This window comes from Pteropus vampyrus, unplaced genomic scaffold (genome assembly GCF_000151845.1).
Source record: "Pteropus vampyrus isolate Shadow unplaced genomic scaffold, Pvam_2.0 Scaffold113, whole genome shotgun sequence".
Lineage (NCBI taxonomy): Eukaryota > Metazoa > Chordata > Mammalia > Chiroptera > Pteropodidae > Pteropus > Pteropus vampyrus.
In genome coordinates, this window is record NW_011888894.1 from 2,354,956 (window position 1) to 2,374,641 (window position 19,686).

Sequence of the window (19,686 nt, forward strand, 5' to 3'; positions counted from 1 at the left end):
ACACTTTGATGCAAGGCCAAAATAATCAATCACCCCTGAATAAGTAACTCCTTGTCCAGCGATCATGCTACAGAAACTGTATCAAAAAAGCTCTTCTGAGAGGTATGACAGCTGTCATGATTGTAACTGAAAGTGTATTTTGCACCAACAGTACAATTTGTATGAGAATGTTAAGAGTCACAGCTCATACTTACTTCACCATCTTTGGCAAGTTTTCTACCACACCTCATGCTATTTCCCTCCAGTTCTTCTTTATTGATTTCCTGAGGCCTAGAAAAATGCATAAAACATCAAATCTCATAGAAATTAGGAAACTATTAATCGAAAAAGAATTGAGTTAAAAAGAAGAGAAAAACATGCTACTAGATTTTAAAATAAACTTTTCGTGGTATAGATAAAAATAAGAATGCATTGATGAAACCTAGTCCTCACTTTAGCAGCCCTGCAGGAGTGTGCAGATGTTCAATATCTGTGGATAGAACACTTCATTAGAGGAAATATGATTACATTCCTCTGAGGGCAAGAAACCCACTATTCTAGTTTAGTCTCTTAGGTAAGACTGTATTAAACTCAATCAGGATACAGATGAGAAAAATCTTAAAAAATTAAGAACATCTAACATTAAAAAAGTGAATACACAAAAGTAGGATGACTTATAAGGTATTTCAAACATTACAAATTATTTCAAATGTGAATTCTATTAAATAATTAACTTTTATTTTTTAGTTTTTGATTTATTATTTGCTTCAACAATCTTACCGTATTTATGCACAATAAGTATGCTGTGAATAGATTTGGAAAAAGATGGGATATAAATTATAAATTAATAGAACCCTGAAAAATCTCATAATCATTATGAGTCTATGTAACACTTTCCTTATTAAAGTTTTTGGAATAAACATGACTAGGCCATTATTTTAGGAAGTTCTTTGGTACATAAAAATGGGTTAAAAGAGATCAGAGCAAAAAAATTAAACTTCTTAAGGCCTCTTCTATATACTCAGAGATGGATCTCTAAACTCTGCCCATACCAAGGAGCTAGTACAAAGACCAAGTAATAAATGGGGAAGTTCTTCTGTAAGCTGCAAAGCAGTATGCATTGAAAGAACAGACAATTTTCTTCCCTTAAAATGAAGAAAGTACATAAACATTTTATAGGGGGTCATATGCTTTCGGGGAAGGCATCTGTAACCAGATAATGTTAAATCATTTTTTACTTAAAAGTCTTCAAAAAACCTATTAATCAGAATTTGACAATACTACCACAAATAAGAAAATTAGCTCTACCTACACATATGAAAATCATGGTTTATGAAAGCGTTATTCCAAGTAATAATAGTTCAATATGTTGAAAGGAAACCAGGTGAAACAAAGTATATGAAATACTCAAATTCCCTGATATAGCAAATAACAATTCAAACATTCTATTATACTAACTGATCAGAAAAATAAATATTTACAAGATTGATAATGTTATACAAATATAAGAAGGCTGATTACATGATCTTTTCTCTACTTTAGCAGCTCTTGATTTTTCAATATTGTTACTGATTTTTCAATATAATGAATGTAAAAATTCATAGCAAAGGTTTTTTTTTCCCCCTAATGAACAATAGTATGATGTAATATACTCACCCCACTTCACTGTCTTGTTCTGCCCGGAGCATAGCAAGCCACTGCTGTTTATACACAGAGGACAGCCATTCTAAAATGTAGAAATAAATAACTATAATAAGAATAATAAGAAGAAACATGGAAGACTATAAAGGATTTAAAATTTTTAAGAAGTTGACACATTACTATTTCTAAATTCAAGTTTAAAGTAGCAATAAATAAAGTTGGTAGTTTATATTTTACAAATATGCTATAACAATATGGCTTACTGATTTTTAAAGTGGTAAATGTTATCCTTCTTTGCCTTGGGATAGATTCTACTTAGGTTATATACATTTAAATTAGATTTTAAATCTTTAGTTAAAAGTGTATTCTTGCATTTAACAGTTTCATTTTTCATAATTCTATTTATTTTCATTTGTGAGAAATATGCCTAAAGCAATATTTTCATTTTTACAAAACTTTTAACAGAAAACTAATGGATTCTTCTTTTATTAAATTATTTAAAAATAGTAACTAAATAATGGGACATAAACCACCTCTAAATTATCAGATGAATCATGCACACTCAACAAATCTGGCAAATTAGATAACTATTAATAAAAATAAAAGATTCTACTTTAAATTATTCTAAATGGAATAAAAATTATAACTCTAGATATTTTCCTTTAATAATAAGCATAATTTCCCCACGTGTGTGTAAGCCGAAATTTTAATTATTTTAGATAAAAACATATTAAAAATACAAGTAGAATCAGCTTAGCACCACATTTATTTTTCTACTTTTATTTATTCCCAATCAAAAGGATAGTTTTTCCATTTTTTATGTTCTCAATCTCTACCTAGTGAAGAGAGAAACCCTAGTGCGATTAAAATCTGGATTTTCACTTCATAAGTCTCTACCTAATAAAGGTATAAAGATGACTTCCATGGACTTATTGGTGTCTTATCTCAAAACTCTCTTTAAATACACTTTGACTGATTCTCCCCGCCTCCCCCCGCCCCAAATATTCTCACTATTAAGAGGAATAACTGCCACATATCTAGGCCACAATTTGTCCTCACTATGTAAAGACTACTAGCAAAGTTTATGTGACTCAGTATACATACACACATATTGTGTATCTTATTTGCAATGCATTCAGATTTTTAAATTCTGTTCTACTATCTTTTATTTTTTTAAAAAGCTGACGCTTTCCCATTAAAATGGTTTCTCATCACACTAATGGTTATGCTTGCAGTTTAATATTCACTGATCTAGAGACAATATGGCTTTTTGTGATTAGAATGAAAGGGCTACACATAGTCTCCAATATCATGCAAGATATATCCCATGAAAATGTTTTAAAATTTAAATTCCAACAACTTTTGAATAATCTCCTTTAAAACCAAAAGCATTTTAACAAGTTAAAACACAGGTACATATTTTTGTTCCTCTTTTCTTGCCTTAATCTAAAACAGTAAAAAGGTACCAGAAATCTTTCTGGTCACTAGTAATTGATTCAATAGCAGCAGCACAAAAGTAAGTCAACAGAACACTAGTTCAAATGCAATGGTGACTGCTAATACATAGGGGGCGGGGAAGAATCCCTGCTAAAATGAGCTTAAAAAAAACATGGGATGAAAATAAGTGAAACCAGTTCATTTATAGAGTTTTTAATATTATTATATGCAGTCCTAGCTCCAAAAGGCAGATACACTAGGCAGAGTTTGCCAGAATCCTTTTTGGCAGAGAGTTAGTGTTCAGTGGAAAGACTCTACAAAGGTGCCATCAAGAAACTTCCACTCAGTGAAAACAAGTTTAAGCATTTCTTTTAAACTTTATCAGACCAAAGTCTAAAACAAAAACTCAGAATAGGTACATCAAGTGGAATTTGATGATGCCATGATCAGTAGACCCAGTCTATAGCAGTTTTGAATGTAAACACAGTATTTTCCCAACAGAATAAGTCAGAATGATTTTATTTAGATAATTTCTCCTGTCTTATACAAAGGATATGAGGAAGGGGGGCTCCAAAGGCATACCATTTTAAAATTAATGTCTTAGATTTACAAACTTGAAAAAATAAACAAAAAGATACACTCCTACTTTTCCCAACATTTCATTGTTTAAGTGAAAGAAAAAATGTATTATCAGGTATATACAAAGACAAAAATCTACTTATAACCAATAAAGCTTTTAGCAAAAAACAGCCTAAAAGTGGAACTATTACATGAAACATGTAAGTCAGATATAGATCATGAAGGCGAAGGACAAAAAGTTTACATAATAAAAAATTCCTATGTAGATAAATAATATTTTGTACAGAGCATCTAGGTATAAAGTATTAGTACAAAATTACGGAGAAGGCTGGTTCAAAGATACTCTTGTATAACCTAAAACTCCAGTTCCAAAAGATGACAAATTTACTGAGTACTGAGTAATTCAAAGCTATTTTCTGAATAAAATTAATTACATGGATTTATATACCTTTTCATTTAAAGCAATTTATCTTCACAAAACTCATACTGCTTTAACAATTATCTCTTTAACTTACTAATATATTAAGCATTAGCTTTCCCCATTATTCCCGTAACAGTAATTTCTAATATAAAAAGTTGCAATACCCATTTTCTTATCCACAATACAAAATAAGAGACAATATATCTACTTCATTACTTTGTTATCAAAAGCCAAAAAATTAAGTATACTCAAAAGAATGGTGCTTCAAAGTTATTCAATCAAAATTTTCAAACTGAATCAAAGTTATTGGTCAAATTTTTACAACTGGATATACAAACTCGAAGAGAATAAAACAGTGGAATTCTTTTAAGTAACCAGTATGATGTAGTGAAAACAATATGGGCTTTCAAATAAGAAGGTCTTTAGGATTGCATCTGAGATCTGCTTCTCACTGGCTGTATGACAGGACAGTTATACGTCATTTCATCTGTAAAATGAGGACAACTGTCTTGATAAATTTCAAAGATTATCTTACATAATAAATGTTAAATGAATAATCTGGCATATTACCTGGGGCACTTTAGAATCTATACATATTTGTGTACTTGTCCCCCTCCCTTTAAAGTTCGTTGGTTAGGAGCTATAACCCAAACTTATCTGATAGAGTAAATGCACTATTAGGCCATATGTAAGTTAATATGTTTTAGAAAACAATTTTAATTCACACAAATGGAGTGTCTACAACTTGTCAAGCACTACTTGTATTGGAGGGAAAAAGATGAAAAACCTATGGCCCTCGGAGTCCAATAAGGACACAGATAATAATCTGTGATACAGTAATATAGCAAGAGATGACAATGTCTTAAACAAGGAAGTGGAAGTAGGAAAGGTAAGGAGGTGATTGTGAGAATTATCCATAAAAGAAATCTACAGGACCAGTGAATGGATGTGGAGAGTTTAGGAGGAATATGGGATGACTTCTAGAATTCTCCCTTTTTTGTGAAGCTAGGTTATTAATGATGTTGATAACTGATATAGGAAATGGAAGAAAAAAGAAGGCAGGGATTTGGGCTGGAAGGGAAAGATAAGCACTGTTCTGAACAGATGAACTGAAGCAATTTGTAGATGGCTAGCCAGTATTTAGATATCCAAGTATGAAACTCGGGGGAGAGGTCAAAACTGGACTCTTTTAATAAATCATATGAATGAAGGAGATCACTCTGGGACACTATATGGAATGAAAAGATCAATGGGCCAAGTGCACCCTTAGGAAGTTAAGAGGTGAGCAGAGTAAGAGAAGCTTATAAAAGAAAAAGAGAAAGAATAGAGAAGTAGAAAAAGGACCAGGAAAGTATAGCATTTCTAAATGAAGGTAGTACAGTAGAGAAGTTAAAGAAAAATCTGACAAACCATGATAAAAATGCTAGAGAAGTTAAAATAAGACTAAAATGAGGCACTGGATTTTGCAAAAAGGACAACCCTAACTTTTGCTAGAAAGTTTCAGTGAAATAGCAAAGGCAAAAGACAGATTTCGGTGAGTTGAGAAATGACTAAGGTAAGGAGACAGAGCATCTGTAGATTACTCTGAAGAAGGTGGCTAATAAGAGAAAGAACAGTGGCTATTGTGGGGGACTCAGGGTCAAGGGAGGGTGTTTTGTTTTTTAGTAAAAGAGATGACCATGTTTTATAGGCTGAAGGATAATAGGTGGGGAAAAGATTCAAGATACAGATTAAATGACACAGTAAAATTCCAGAACAAACAGGAAAGCACTAAGATTATAAACACAGTAGGAGGTTGGTTTGAACAGGTAAGGAGCATCCTTAACTGCTGGGATAGGAGAGGAAGAACAGAAAGGTGAGAAGGACTACGAATTTGAACCAATTATTGCCTGATTACCTCAAATTTATGTAAAAAACGGAAGGAGAGTTTCCACACTGATAGTGAAGTGAATGGATAGGAAGCTTGAACAGAGTGGCAGAGGTTTGATATAATTGTTGAAGTGAATGAAAAAGATAAGTGACCAAGTAAAAGTGGTAAAAGGAGTCTCAAGGTACAAGCTTGGTGTTGAGATGTGGATTGGTGGTGGCACCAATACAAAAGTTGTAGAATACTCGGTAGCAGTACTCAGCACAGAGTAGAGAGTATGGGAACGAAGGTTTAATTTAGTTTTGGGATTTTGCCAAGTAGAAGGACAAAGAGTTAAAGGCAGTTGTGAGAATGACTCAAACGAGCTATCATGATATCCAGGCCTGAAAAATGCAGGATTGGTTTTAAAGACTAGTAGAAAATGGAGGGCTTAAAACAGATTGGAAAACAAATAACAGTGTAAAAGGGAATGAGGTTATGAATGTGCTAGAAGGTTATCTCTAGCCTGAAAACTACCAGTTCTTCTGATGCTAAGAAATTCTGAGTTACAAGGTTCATAGTGTTTCCATGGGTGGTGAGTGCCTAATGTTCAGCAAACATAAACGTTACTGGAACTGAGATCAAATTACTAGGAGGCTAGGATATTAAATGGAATGATCATATAAACACATTATGTGACTAGACGGGGGCAGGGTGAGGCAGACAGTAAATCAAATGTCCAAGTCTTAAATAAATGTGGATGGGTAAGGAGACAAGGGATAGAGGGTGAGTCACATCATATGCAATAATGGTTTGGAAAGGGCACTGAGGGCCTAGGACTATCTAGCCTCCTACTCTATACTGGCAGAGTATTTTAACTGACAGAAAGCCCTCTATAGAAAGTAGTATCTTCTTGGAGAGCTCAATAAATTAAAGGAAGAAATGGAAGATATGAGAGTTTGCTGACCCTGGTTCCAGAGCATATAACAGAAAGGTTTGGGAGGAATGATAACAAGATAGGTCAGAGGTATCAAGGGGAAGGGAAGTATGACAATGAGAGTATGGAATAAAGTAGACTTGATATAACCTAAGATAAATCTAATTCCTTGAAATGGAGTTCAACTGTGTTCAACATAGTTGAATCCTAAAATAGAATGTTTCTATACAAAGTCCTGATTTATTAACTTGGAATTAAACACATATCTGACATCAAGATGGTCAAAATGGATGTACTGAAACTCTAAGAATGCATAATTTTGAAATAATGATAGTGTATGTGTTTGGCACTATTTCTGAAAAATGATCAATGAATTTTAGCTAAGTAATCAAAATTATTTTAATTTATTTCAAATCTAGGATACATTGCTATTGAGAGCACACATCAATCTATCTTGATAATTTGAATTATGTGGACAATTTTTGCCCCTTCACAAACATAATTTTAAGTTATATTCTGCTTATGAAACAATGTATAACTTTTATTTGGATATACAGAAAAACCTACTTATCTATTTGTATCTGTAAGATGGGGTATACTAATATGAAAAAAAAAAAAGAAAGCAGTTTGAAAGATAAGGTAGCAGAAAACACCCAATAAGAACATTAACAAGAAAAAAAAATCCAAAAAAAATGAGGATAGTTTAAGGGACCACTGGTACAATATCAAGCATACCAACATTCACATCATAGGAGTACCAGAAGAAAAGAGAGGGCAAGGAATTAAAAACCTATTTGAAGAAATAATGACTGAAAACTTCTCTAACCTGGTGCAAAAAATAAACATACAAGCCCAGGAAGTGCCGAGGGTCCCAAACAAGATGAACCTAACGAGGCCCACATGACATATCATAATTAAAAGGTTAAGCCAAAAGTTGAATACAAAGAGAATCTTAAAGGCAGCAAGAGAAAAGCAATTAGTTACCTACAAGAGAGCTCTCATCAGACTGTCAGCTGACTTCTCAACAGAAACTTTGCAGGCCAGAAGGGGTTGGCATGAAATATTCAAAGTGATGAAAAGCAAGGACTTACAACCAAGATTACTCTACTCAGCAAGGCTATCATTTAAAATTGGAGAGATAAAGAGCTTCCCAGACAAGAAAAAGTTAAAGGAGTTCATCACCACTAAACCACTATAACAAGAAATGTTAAAGGGACTCCTTTAAGAAGGAAAAAAACAAACAAAAATATGAATAATGGCAATAACGACATATCTATTGACAATTATTTTAAATGTAAATGGATTAAATGAGCCAAGCAAAAGACAAAGGATGGATGAATGGATAAGAAAACAAGACCCTTACATAAGCTGCCTGCAAGAGACTCACTTCAGATCAAAAGACATATACAGACTGAAAGTAAAGGTGTAGAAAAAGACATTTCACGAAAAATGGAAACTAGAGGAAAAAAACTAGGGTAGCAATAATTATACCAGACAAAAACAGACTTTAAAGCAAAGGCTATAACAAGACAAGAAAGGACTCAGCAATTCCACTTCTGGGTATTTATCCAAAGAAACCCAAAACACTAATTTGAAAAGACATATGCATCCATATATTCATTGAAGCATTATCTACAATGGCCACGATATGGAAGCAACCTAAGTGTCCATCGATGGATGAATGAAGAAGTGGTGCATATATACAATGGAATATTGCTCAGCTATAAGAAAGAATGGGGTCTTGCCATTTGTAATAGCATAGATGGATCTAGAGGGTATTGTGCTAAGTAAAATGAATCAGCCAGAGAAGGATAAATACCATATGATTTCAAACAAAAGAGAAACAAACTCATAGATACAGAGAACATTTGACGGTTGCTAGATGGAAGGGGCGTGGTTGAAGGGAGAGGTGAAAAAGGGAAAGGGATTAAGAAGTACAAATTGATAGTTAAAAAAGTCATGAGAATGTAAAGTATAGCATAGGAAAAACAGATAATAATATTGTAATAACTATGTATGGTGTTAGATGGGTACTAGATTTATAGGGGATGATCGCTTCTAAGTTACATAAATGTCTAATCACTTGGTTACCTGAAATATAATATTGTATGTCAACTGTAATTGAAAAAAAATTATTTTAAAATGATTTACACAAAATTAACAGAAAGTGTCCATAAGCCTGCTAGAATTTTATAAAAATGCATTACTTTCAAATATACCAGAAGTATTAACTCTAGGTTTGCTTTCCATTCAATACCTTTCTAAATAAGTATACAGACTACAAGAATGACTTAAATCTATAAACACAGAGCTATATTAAAAACATAAGTGTAAAAATAACACAACTTTTCAGACAAATCTGTAAGTCTAATTATTAATGTTTACAAATATACAAATAAATCTTCAAAGAGAAATTCTATTTTATATTTCTTATATGCATATATAATACTAAACTGAATCTTATATAAGCACTACAGATTTACCTTAGAAAATTAAATCAGTAACTCTTCCAAAAATTTAAATTATAATTAGCAAAGATACTACATTTGCTTTGACGCAAAGTTTAAGACTAGAATAAGAAAAAAAAAAGAAAATTTAAGAAGTATTAATAGAGAAAACAGTTATAACCTTTAAATAATACTATATAAAAGTCATTTTTAAAAGTCTAGTCCAAAATATGTACTGGTTAATCAAATCAAAGAACACCCATATTACAGAAAACTATAAGCCATTTAAATATTGTGGAGAGTATTTAATGATATGGGAAAATATCCAAAATATCAAATGTGAACACAGAAAATTACCTATGTAATATGATTCAGCTTTGGTATAAAAATGTATACTTTCTTGGGATTAAGGATAATTTCTATTTATTATTCTTTTCTATGATATATATTACTATTACAATCAGAAAGAGATTACTTAAAATCTTAATTTCATCATGTTCTCTTACCTGAAGGTACTAGAGAATCTTGTTCAATAATTCTTGCAGAGGCCAAATCACTTATAATATACTGTAACCTTAATTGTCTGAACACCGACGCAAATGGTTTTCCTTGCTCAGTTTCAAGGAAGGTCATACCTTCAAAATCTATAAGAAAGGCAGTTTAAATGAAATAGCTATTCTTTTTAAATCTATTAATTTATTTTATTCTTAAATATTTTTATGGGTGGGGACACACACACACGCATCTATTAGAATACAAGTAAGCTAGTTTCAAAGATTTCAAGGATTTTCAAATCTCTGGTGTGTAGATAAAAACCTCAGGAGATTTAGGAAAAAGCCCCAGGAAATTCTATTTAGGAACTTTGGTCCTAAGTAGACCCTTGGTACAATTCAGTTATATACCTTTCTGAGGTCTGGAGCTTACAGTGCAGGAAGGAAGGAAATGAATGCTTAAGAATGATAGGATTATGGTATGTCTCCAGAATCCCCTCTCCAAGGCACTAAACACTCCAGTGGAACTCTAGAGCCCAAATACCTCACTTAAGGGTCTTTGCAAGATACCCAAGACATGGAATGTCTCTTTGGATTCTTCTAACTTATGCCTTAGTTGATAAACACTAGTTAATTTATCAATTCTTTATTAAAATACAAAATAAGATACAAAGACATTGTATCCATGAGTTTCTGACATATCAGTAGTATATATTATTAAAATAATTCAAATTTGAGAAGTATACAAATTTCTTCCTTTTAGGAAGAATTTAAAGTTATTTCTAAAAATAGTTACTCTCGGCTGCATTCCAATGTCTTTTTAATGAGTGAGAAGGAAATATCTAGTTACCGCTATCAAATAGAGCCTCATGTATAAACCCTAGTCTGTTTCCTATGGAACAAGGTCTACCTATGGGAGCACACTCAGCCCTGTTGCTATTAAGGATAGGGAAAAATTGTTGAGAGTTGCTGTTGTAGACTGTTATGTCTCAAACTATGTTTCACATGGAACACAGGCTTGCCGTGAACCAGAAAGGATGTGTTGCCCATTAAAATAATTTCTTTCTGAAAATTACAAAAAGACAGTCAAATTAATAAAAAGAATTTTCGCAATTTTCAAATTTTTATCCCAAACATTTTTTTGTATTCCTTTGGTACCTACGTAGTCAAAAAAAAACAAATAAGAAAGCAGCAAACACATTTTAAAAATAGTTAACTTTGCTTACTTATATAATAGGTATGTAACTTGGATTTACCTGTCTTGTCTTTTTAAAAATGATGACGTTAGTTTTAGTTCATGAACTAATGATGAATTAAATGTGCCAATGTCATGGGGTGTACTAAGAATACCATTATGTTCTTATAGGCGCTCCATTACATAAACAAGTTATAAAAATCTAATCATAGATTGTCTCAGAAATTTGGAAATTACTCCATGAAACCCTTCAAGGGCATAGAAGATATTGGCTCATTTACTTCTGTAAGAACTCATGGAATTAAAAAATATATGTCTTAAAGATTCTGGCTGGCTAAAACGTGGCCATACTAATTTTACCTGACAAATTTAACAGAAATCTCTACATGTAATTTCATAAAAAAAGTTTCTAAGTTTCTATTGTTTCTTATAGTCCTGACCCATATCTATCTGAAAAGTCAAATAAAAAAACCTAATAGAAATATACCAAAATATAATAGGTGAGGGGACCACAGTGATTTTTCTGTCCTATTTCTAAAGATTCATCACTTTTATAATTTAAAACTGTGTGAAATAACCTCAAAACTCCCCCTGAAAAAGAATAGCATTAGACATATATTTTGCTTTATGCAAAAAAAAGTCTTCCTGAAAAGTTATCTTGAATTGTATACTTTTACACTACTGAGGCTGGGGTGGACAGCCTAGAGTGAGAAAACCAGAAGTGGACCACAGTTTCTTATTCTGGTTTCTGCCACTTAGACTACAGAAAAATTTCTCTCTTGATGGACTGCTGTGGTTAATCCATCTGGAACTCAAATAAGCTTAAGTTTATGTCAACATTCACCTAACATCTACTTTTCTATTGAGTCCTTTTGTCTTTTTAGCATCTCCATCCTCTCTGTTTCTTTCAGTTTTAACTTTCTCCCTCTGTTTAAAATTTCTCCTCTGATCTCTAATTTCTCTGACCTCTTTTTAATTACCATAATGTAGCACTAAAGCATAATTTAAGATATGTTTAGTAATTTGTTCTTTAAGTAAATCAAGTTAGATTTTATTGGTATAGTCCTTTACACATTTTTGATTCATAAGCTTAATAGAAAAATAATTTATTTGGCTCTAAGCTAGGAAATCTCACTATGTAAAATATTTCTACAAAATTTATTTAAACAAGACATGAAGAGCACTAAATTAAAAACTTCTATCCCCTAAGACATCTTTAAGAAAGTAAAAAGATAACCTACAAACTGGAAAATAAACTAAGGCAACATATATTTATGACAAAGGATTGGTTATCAAGAATAAAGAATGGCTACAAATTAAGAAAGGACAAATACAATATTAAAATAGGAAAATGACCTAACTAACATTTCATAGAAGAGTGAACATATGGCCAATAAACGTATAAAGAGCTGTTCAATGTCTTTTGTCTTAAGGAAATAAAAATCAAGATCACAATAAGAAATAGTTCAATAACAACTAAAACTAAATGATATATTGTCCAGGGGTGTGCTGGAGCTGGCTCATACTGGCTCATAGGAACTGATGGTATGCATTTCTTCCTAACTCTACATTCATGATGTCATGTTAATAGCTTGAAATCAGCCACTTTGGGAGAATGTGTAAAATAGAAATTTAAAAACTGCTACAAATCAGGGATTATTTTTTCAGAGAGCCAGTTTATCAGCACGGCACTATATTATGTATGTTAAGACATACCTGCATAATGCAATAACATTATTATTTTTTAAACAAGGGAATAATAAACATAAAATTCAAGACACTGGTTGAGTAAAGTCAGAGGGACACAGTAAGAAAGAACTACATGAGAAGACTGAAGTTATTAATGTTCTAGTACTCAAAGATTAATTTCTAGAGGTTCGATATATTAAAAAAATACAAATGGTGACCATGCATGGACCAAAAATTACAGTAAACTAAGAAAATCATGAACTAAGGATTATGATTTATCCACTTCCTTGAACTCAAAGCCTATTAAAAGTTTTTTTCTGTATCTGTTCTGGCAAAGTAAAAAAATAAATGTATTGCATGCTCCACCTGTGTCGAGATAAGACCTTTTGGTAGTTGATCTTAACCAATTTTAGCTCAGTCTCCCCTGGGAATTTCATGAACAGTATGGAAGCTTCCCTCCGCACCCAGCCAAATACAACACACAAAGACATACAAAATTTTGCATCTAATTTTAGGGGTTAGTGACACATTGATGCCTGTCCATAAGCCCCCCACCATGTTAAGAACTGTTGCCTGAAACACAGGGTTTAATTTGTTAGGGAAAATTCAGTGTGGTCAAACAACAGACAAATTTAATCATCGAGATCTATTGGTGATAAAATGGGAAAAACAATAGTTTGGGGAATAAAAATATGGTGTTAGTTCCAAGAATAATAATTCAAGTAATACTAAGCAAGGCATTTTTCTTATCCAGACTCAATTTTCTCAGTGTAAATGAGAGGCTGAATTAGATAATTAATAAGGACCTCTCCAGCTCTAAAATTCTCTAGGTCTATAATAATTAAGTCAGAGCCTGGTTTTAATACATTTAAATGGAAAAAAAAAAAGTTCTCAATAAATATTTCAGGTATACCTTTTCTCCTCTTAGAAAACCAGACATCTGTTTCAGTCAAAAGCTGTTTTAAAGATCCATTCCAAGAAGGCACAAGTTGAAGGAACATCCACTAGGTTAAAAAGTAAATTAAAACATTACAAGATTTCATTGTATTATGATTTTACATTTCCAAACTGCTTCCACCTTAAAATATACTTAAAAAATTAGTTTTCATTACAAGCAAGTGAAAGAAGTAGAACTATTATATGATATGCTTATAAGATTTAAATTAACCACAGCATTAATCATTGTCCAAAGATAAAAACTAGGTGAGTATGTGATAAAGAATAAACTAATCTTTGAAAGTATGTACGGTCTCAAACACACCATAGTTACATGATTAAAAAGGTAGAGGTTTAATATACATTACATTAGCAATTTTATATTAATTTTACGTTTATTCTACTTACCAGTTAACTCAATTTCACTACACACTATGTGAGATTATAAAAGTAAGAAATGATAACTTGTCTACCTCATAGGACATTAAAAGAATTAATATGTGTAACATAACTGTGAATAGTGCTTGGCACACACTAAGCATTTATCATTACTGGCATAAACAGGAAACAAGAAAGAATGAATGCTACCAGTGGCTCAAAGATAGTAATGAGCTGTCTACTACTCCTTTGATGATTAGATAACCCAGTTACTAAACTCCCTTGAAGAAAAATAGTAAAAGAATTTCATCCTACCATAACAACAAACAACCACAATGATATAACTAGGCTTCCCAGAATTCACAACTGTGTTAAATGCAGACTCCATGCTAGGGACAAAAGGTTAAAGGCAAAATTATACAGTGGGAAAAGCAATGGATCATGACTCCTAATACTCAGGTTCTGCCTCAAGTCTGTGACTTAGTAATATTAAGAATTCTTAGTAACTACAGAATAATAATAAAGTTTAAAAAGTGACAAAAAAAGAATAGCCAATTTGTCTCAGAGAATTGTGATAATAAAATTACATTTACAATGTTGAAACCTTTCCAAAGGATGACTTGAAACTTATACCTAAAGTATAAATAAGGTCTCTGAAAAGAAAAATTTCAACATTTTCTAGAAAAAGTATATGTGAAAATTTCATCAATCATTAATTCAACTAAAGCTCTACTTTGAAAACATTTCTGAAAATCATATACAACTGACCCTTGCACAACACAGATTTGAACCGTGCAGGTCCACTTATATATGGATTTTTGTTTCAATAAATACTGTAAATGAATTTTCCTTATGATTTTCTTCATAACATTTTCTTTTCTCTAGCTTACTTTAAGAATACAGAATACATATAACATACAGAATATATGTTAATTTACTGCTTATGTTATAGATAAGGCTATTAGTAGTTAAGTTTTTAGGGAGTCAAATTTTTGAATGTGTGTGTGGAGGGGGTTGGTTTCAGCACCCCTAACCCCAAGTTGTTCAAGAGTCAACTGTAAAATATTTAACATTTCTGCTTATGTAAATAACAAAACAACAACATGTTTGTTTTTGAAAAAAAAATCTGGAGGAAAAAAAGAAATGTATTTCTAAGATAGAAAAGTATAAAGAACAAAATTAAAATCACGCATCATGATACTGAATCCCTAAACAAAAGGCTTTTTAACATTTGGCATATTTCTTTTTACTTTTCTTACATTTATAACCATTCCCTTATCACTGGACCCCAGTTGTTTCCAGTTTTTGACTATTATAATCAATGCTGAGGTGATATCCTTACACACATTACATCAATACCTTTTTAAGAGCTGTGTATACATCCATCTCCACTTGCATCACAAATAAATTAGATGAACCAATGAGCTGTTTCATGACATTTATACTAGAAAAGATAAAATGAAAGGTAGTGAGTTTATCTTTATGCATAGGCTAAAAGAGCCTGGTGGAACTGAAAACTTTGTCTTTCTTATCAAAAGAAAATGTGGAATTAAAAATTACATCAGTCTTTCTTCCCAAGACAAAGAATCTTAGAAAACAATCTGAACACAAGGATCAAGTCTCTTTTTTTGCACTGATAGGAAAACAAAGAGCTTTGATTTGCTAATTAATCAAATTAAAACAAGGTCTCAAAATAAGATAACTTTTAGTATGCTCTGATAAAGTGGCAGCCTTCCTCTTTTTCCTTCCTCTCCGTTCAATGGTTAAAAAAAAAAAAATACACTTGTTAAAATTTATTGAAACAGCTGTATCTTCAAAGTAACCTTTAAACTCTAGGCTTAAGAGAATTGCTTAGTCATAAAACATGTTTTTATTACCGTTAAAGAGAGTAAGATCGAGAAATATGTATTAGGATAAATTTAGAGTAGAAATGATATCACCAGTTATTTTTTTCCTTCGTTTTTCTTTCCTTCATGTCAGAAAAAGCCAGCAGAGCGTCTGAGTTTTTAAAATGACCACCACAATTTATCCTCCTTTTGAAAAGGCTCAATGAGATTATTAAAGAAAAAAAAAATGAGTGTTTCTAATGATTTTCAAATCAAATATACTGCAGCTTTGTTTACACTGTGACATCACTAGTGATGATTTTTCGTAGAATAATGCTTCTCGACCTTTTCTACCAAAGTATCTTTTAAGGGCAGAGAAAAGGAAACAATCCAGGAATCCAGGAGATGGTCTAGCCATAAAAATATTTATAAATTCTTGAGTTTTGTCTTGAATGTTCAAAAGAATCTGAATTTTCTCTACTCCACAGTGTATTTAAACATAAAAGTGGTTAATTCTCTCCTGTGTTTACCAATGCCTCCTTCCCACCCCCTAATCAATATAAGTGACATCCCAGGTAGCTATGCAATGTTTACTCTTTGGTCTTGTACATTTCCATCAGAAAGTCACAGACTAGGGACATTTGTATCCTTGTCTCGGAAGCACCGCTGTCAAAGAAATGCAAGTCCGAAAATAACTGTAAAGCCAACTGGGCTCTAAAAGATCATTCCTATCCTAATTTCTCAGATTCTCCCATTACTACACATAAGCTCCTTTAGGGCAGAGACCATGACATAACCATCTCTGAATCCTTCAGAACCTCTAACAGAGTATCCATAGTGGACATTCTGGAAGTATTTGTAGAAGGAAAGAAGGATGGAATAGTAAGCAGACTTAATTCAAAAGGCCAACCTAATTGTAAATTTAATTTTATGAGGCTTATCAAAAAGTTTACAATTTCCTCAAACTTAACTTTTCAATGGTAAAGACGGTTTTTAAAATAAACTGTTAGATTCTCTAAGAGCCCAGCGAAAGTGAGGTAATACTTGAGACTTTAATTTTATAGCAGCAATGAATTTTTCTATTAAAATTGGTCAGTCAACATAATATATATCATTTACAACAAAGAAATTTGTGTAGCATTTCTTCAGTTCATAGATGCAGCCAAGATACCTTTTTTTAAATTGTTCATTTTTTCATAATATATTGTTTTATACAAAAATATCTTACGTATTTCAGAATGATTAATTATAAAGTTATTTAAAATTCAAATACCTGAGTTCTTTAAAAAGTTCAACATTCTGGTGAGTCATCAAATTGTTTAGAAGCCATTCAAGGCACCTGAAATTAAAACATGGAACTATTACCTTATACATCATGTATTTATGATTTATTAAGTAGGACTCACAGTTGAAATAAAAACAATATTAGTCTTGCTAGGACATGCTCAATTTTTTTTAACAGTTGAAAATTTAGTATTATTTTTGTCAGCAGTTATTAAGAGACTATTCCCTTTGTATTAATAAGAGCATTTCTAATGAAGAAAACTTCATTTCAAGCTTGTGTTAAATGGTTTATTAAAGGGTTTACATACTTCCATTACCTTCTTTATAATCTGAAAATAAGTACTGCAATTCTTAAGAGTTAAAAAGATTGTCAGTAGTTGTACTGATATGACGTCTATTATGCCTGTTACTTGAAAGAATAGAAAACCTACTGTACAGAGTAACCATAGTTTTTACAAGCATGTATAACCCACCCATGGTCACTTATAAAGACAACACTTTTGAGGAATTTACTAATCAGTCCAAATGTAAAAGGGAATTTTTTATAACAAAATTCTATTCCTCCCCACTTTCTTCTTTCTTATAGCTATACATTCTCTTAAGAAACCAAAGCAGCCAAATTCCCAAAAGTGGGATGGGAGAAAAAAACAAAAGGATAACTCACTTTTTCTTTACAGAATCTAATCCATAGGTCCCTGCTGATGTGTAATAGCCACATACAGTTTTCACATTAATTGTTTCCTTCATTGTCTCACCACACTGCTGTATTAAACCATCCTGTAAATATAAATAAGCACTGGAAAGGCCCATTTCATGTGGGAAAAATTAGGTCTGAATATGTGCTTTTACATATTAAAAAGTAAAAAGAAAAAAAAAAGAAAGAAAGAAAAGAAAGAAAACTCATTAAGTGCAGCAAGCCTAAGTTTTTTATAAGTCCAGTAAAAATACCAAAAAAAAATCCATCAAGTAATCAACTAAATACTTGGAATTGAAAATGAAAGGGAGAGAGTAAAAGCAGTAAGGTAAAGATGAATATTGTTATTCTCTTTCTTTTCTATTCTTCCCCTCCCTGGGACCTTTGCAAATTTAAGCAGCATTCTGTAAGTATTGCTAGTTCTTTACACAGTCAGTTGACCATGTAATGGGCTAGGCAAGTAAACTATCAATCATCAGAAAGTGTTTATTAAAGTTTAAAACACCTATCAATAGCTAAGAGATGCACCCAAATCAAATACATTGCTTTCAACTTACACTGAAATTTTAATCTAAAAGGCTTATATAGAAAATTTCAAATGAACTAACTTTATTCAATATATGGAAAGCAAACTGTCCCTTTCTGCTAGAATTTCTGAAATATATTAGTGCAAGTATATTATTAAGTTAAATAGTTAAGTCATAAAGATAATGCAGAAAGTGGATTTAGAACAAAACCAAAAAAAGACTAAAGTTAGAAAATAAGGTATACTTAGTGGAAATAAGTACTGAAAGGATCAAAACATTTTAAAAATCAAATGACCACAACCAAGTATATTTAGCAAGCTATTAACTAATACTTCAAATAAATCAGTATACAAATACCACATAAAAGGAAACTTAATTAACTTCTTTAAAGATCAAAATAATATGTTGACTCTATTAGGATTTTAAACTTACCTGGAAGTCATTCTAGATTCCTCTCCTTTCCTAGTAACCTCTTGTCTGTCATCAAGTCTAGTGGATTATTCCTGCCTAACCTCTCTGATATTCAAGAGTCTCCTCTCCATTCCTTTTTTAATTTTTAATTTTTTTAAAAGTCTATTGGGTAACATTGGTTAATACAATGATATAATTTCTTCTCCATTCTTATTGCTACGACCCTAATTTAGACCCTTACTTGGATTACTGCAACAGGTTTTATATTCATCTTTCCTCCAATCCATCCTTTACATTGTTCCTGAAGCATTCTTTCTAAAACATAGCTTTGTCTTTCCCCTGATTAAAATCTTCCAAAAATACTTATATAAAGTCTAAACTTCTTAAAAAGTATAGAGGACTTTCATGATCTGGCTTTTGCCTCCCCTTCTCCAACCCTTCTTATATTCTATGCTAGAGCCATGTTCCACTCGAATTCTCTAATCCTCCAGTTTCGCATCACTAGATCTTAAAGTTTATTGCCTGAAATGCTCTTCCTTCCTCTTTCTTCTTACTTTGCAAAAGAAATACATTTTCAGTTTTCAAGGCTCAACCTCAAACATTACTTCCTTCTTTAACATCACAAGGTGGAAATGACCACTTTGTGCACCCATAAATCCTACAAGATGCTTATTATCATACCTATAATACTGGAAGCTCTTACTTTACACCTTTGGGTCTACGTATCAACCCTCCTTCCCCCAGTTCGCACTCATTATATTGTGAGTTTCTTGAAGGTAGGGACTATATCTTAATTTACTTTTGGATCTTTATGCCTAGTTCGGCGCATTGCTCAATATACTTCTGTTGAATGAACAAATCTGTCATTCTATCAATAGATTATATACATTTATGTGGTTTACACATAATTATTTCATAATTAAGAAAAAGTTTACATAGTAGGCACTCGATGTTTTTCAAATCCATGA

General features: G+C 31.9%; 1 protein-coding gene across 1 annotated transcript in view; it reads right to left on the reverse strand.

Annotated features, from left to right (window-relative positions):
- Positions 1–19,686, reverse strand: part of GMCL1 (germ cell-less, spermatogenesis associated 1) — a 42,715-nt gene that overhangs the window by 13,428 nt on the left and 9,601 nt on the right. The window contains exons 5-11 of the mRNA XM_011365578.2: positions 17,751–17,863; positions 17,076–17,141; positions 15,336–15,420; positions 13,576–13,666; positions 9,794–9,931; positions 1,636–1,705; positions 195–270 (exon numbers count right to left, since the gene is read on the reverse strand). Coding sequence (XP_011363880.1) covers positions 195–270; positions 1,636–1,705; positions 9,794–9,931; positions 13,576–13,666; positions 15,336–15,420; positions 17,076–17,141; positions 17,751–17,863 — 639 coding nt within the window. The remainder of the gene's footprint in view (positions 1–194; positions 271–1,635; positions 1,706–9,793; positions 9,932–13,575; positions 13,667–15,335; positions 15,421–17,075; positions 17,142–17,750; positions 17,864–19,686) is intronic.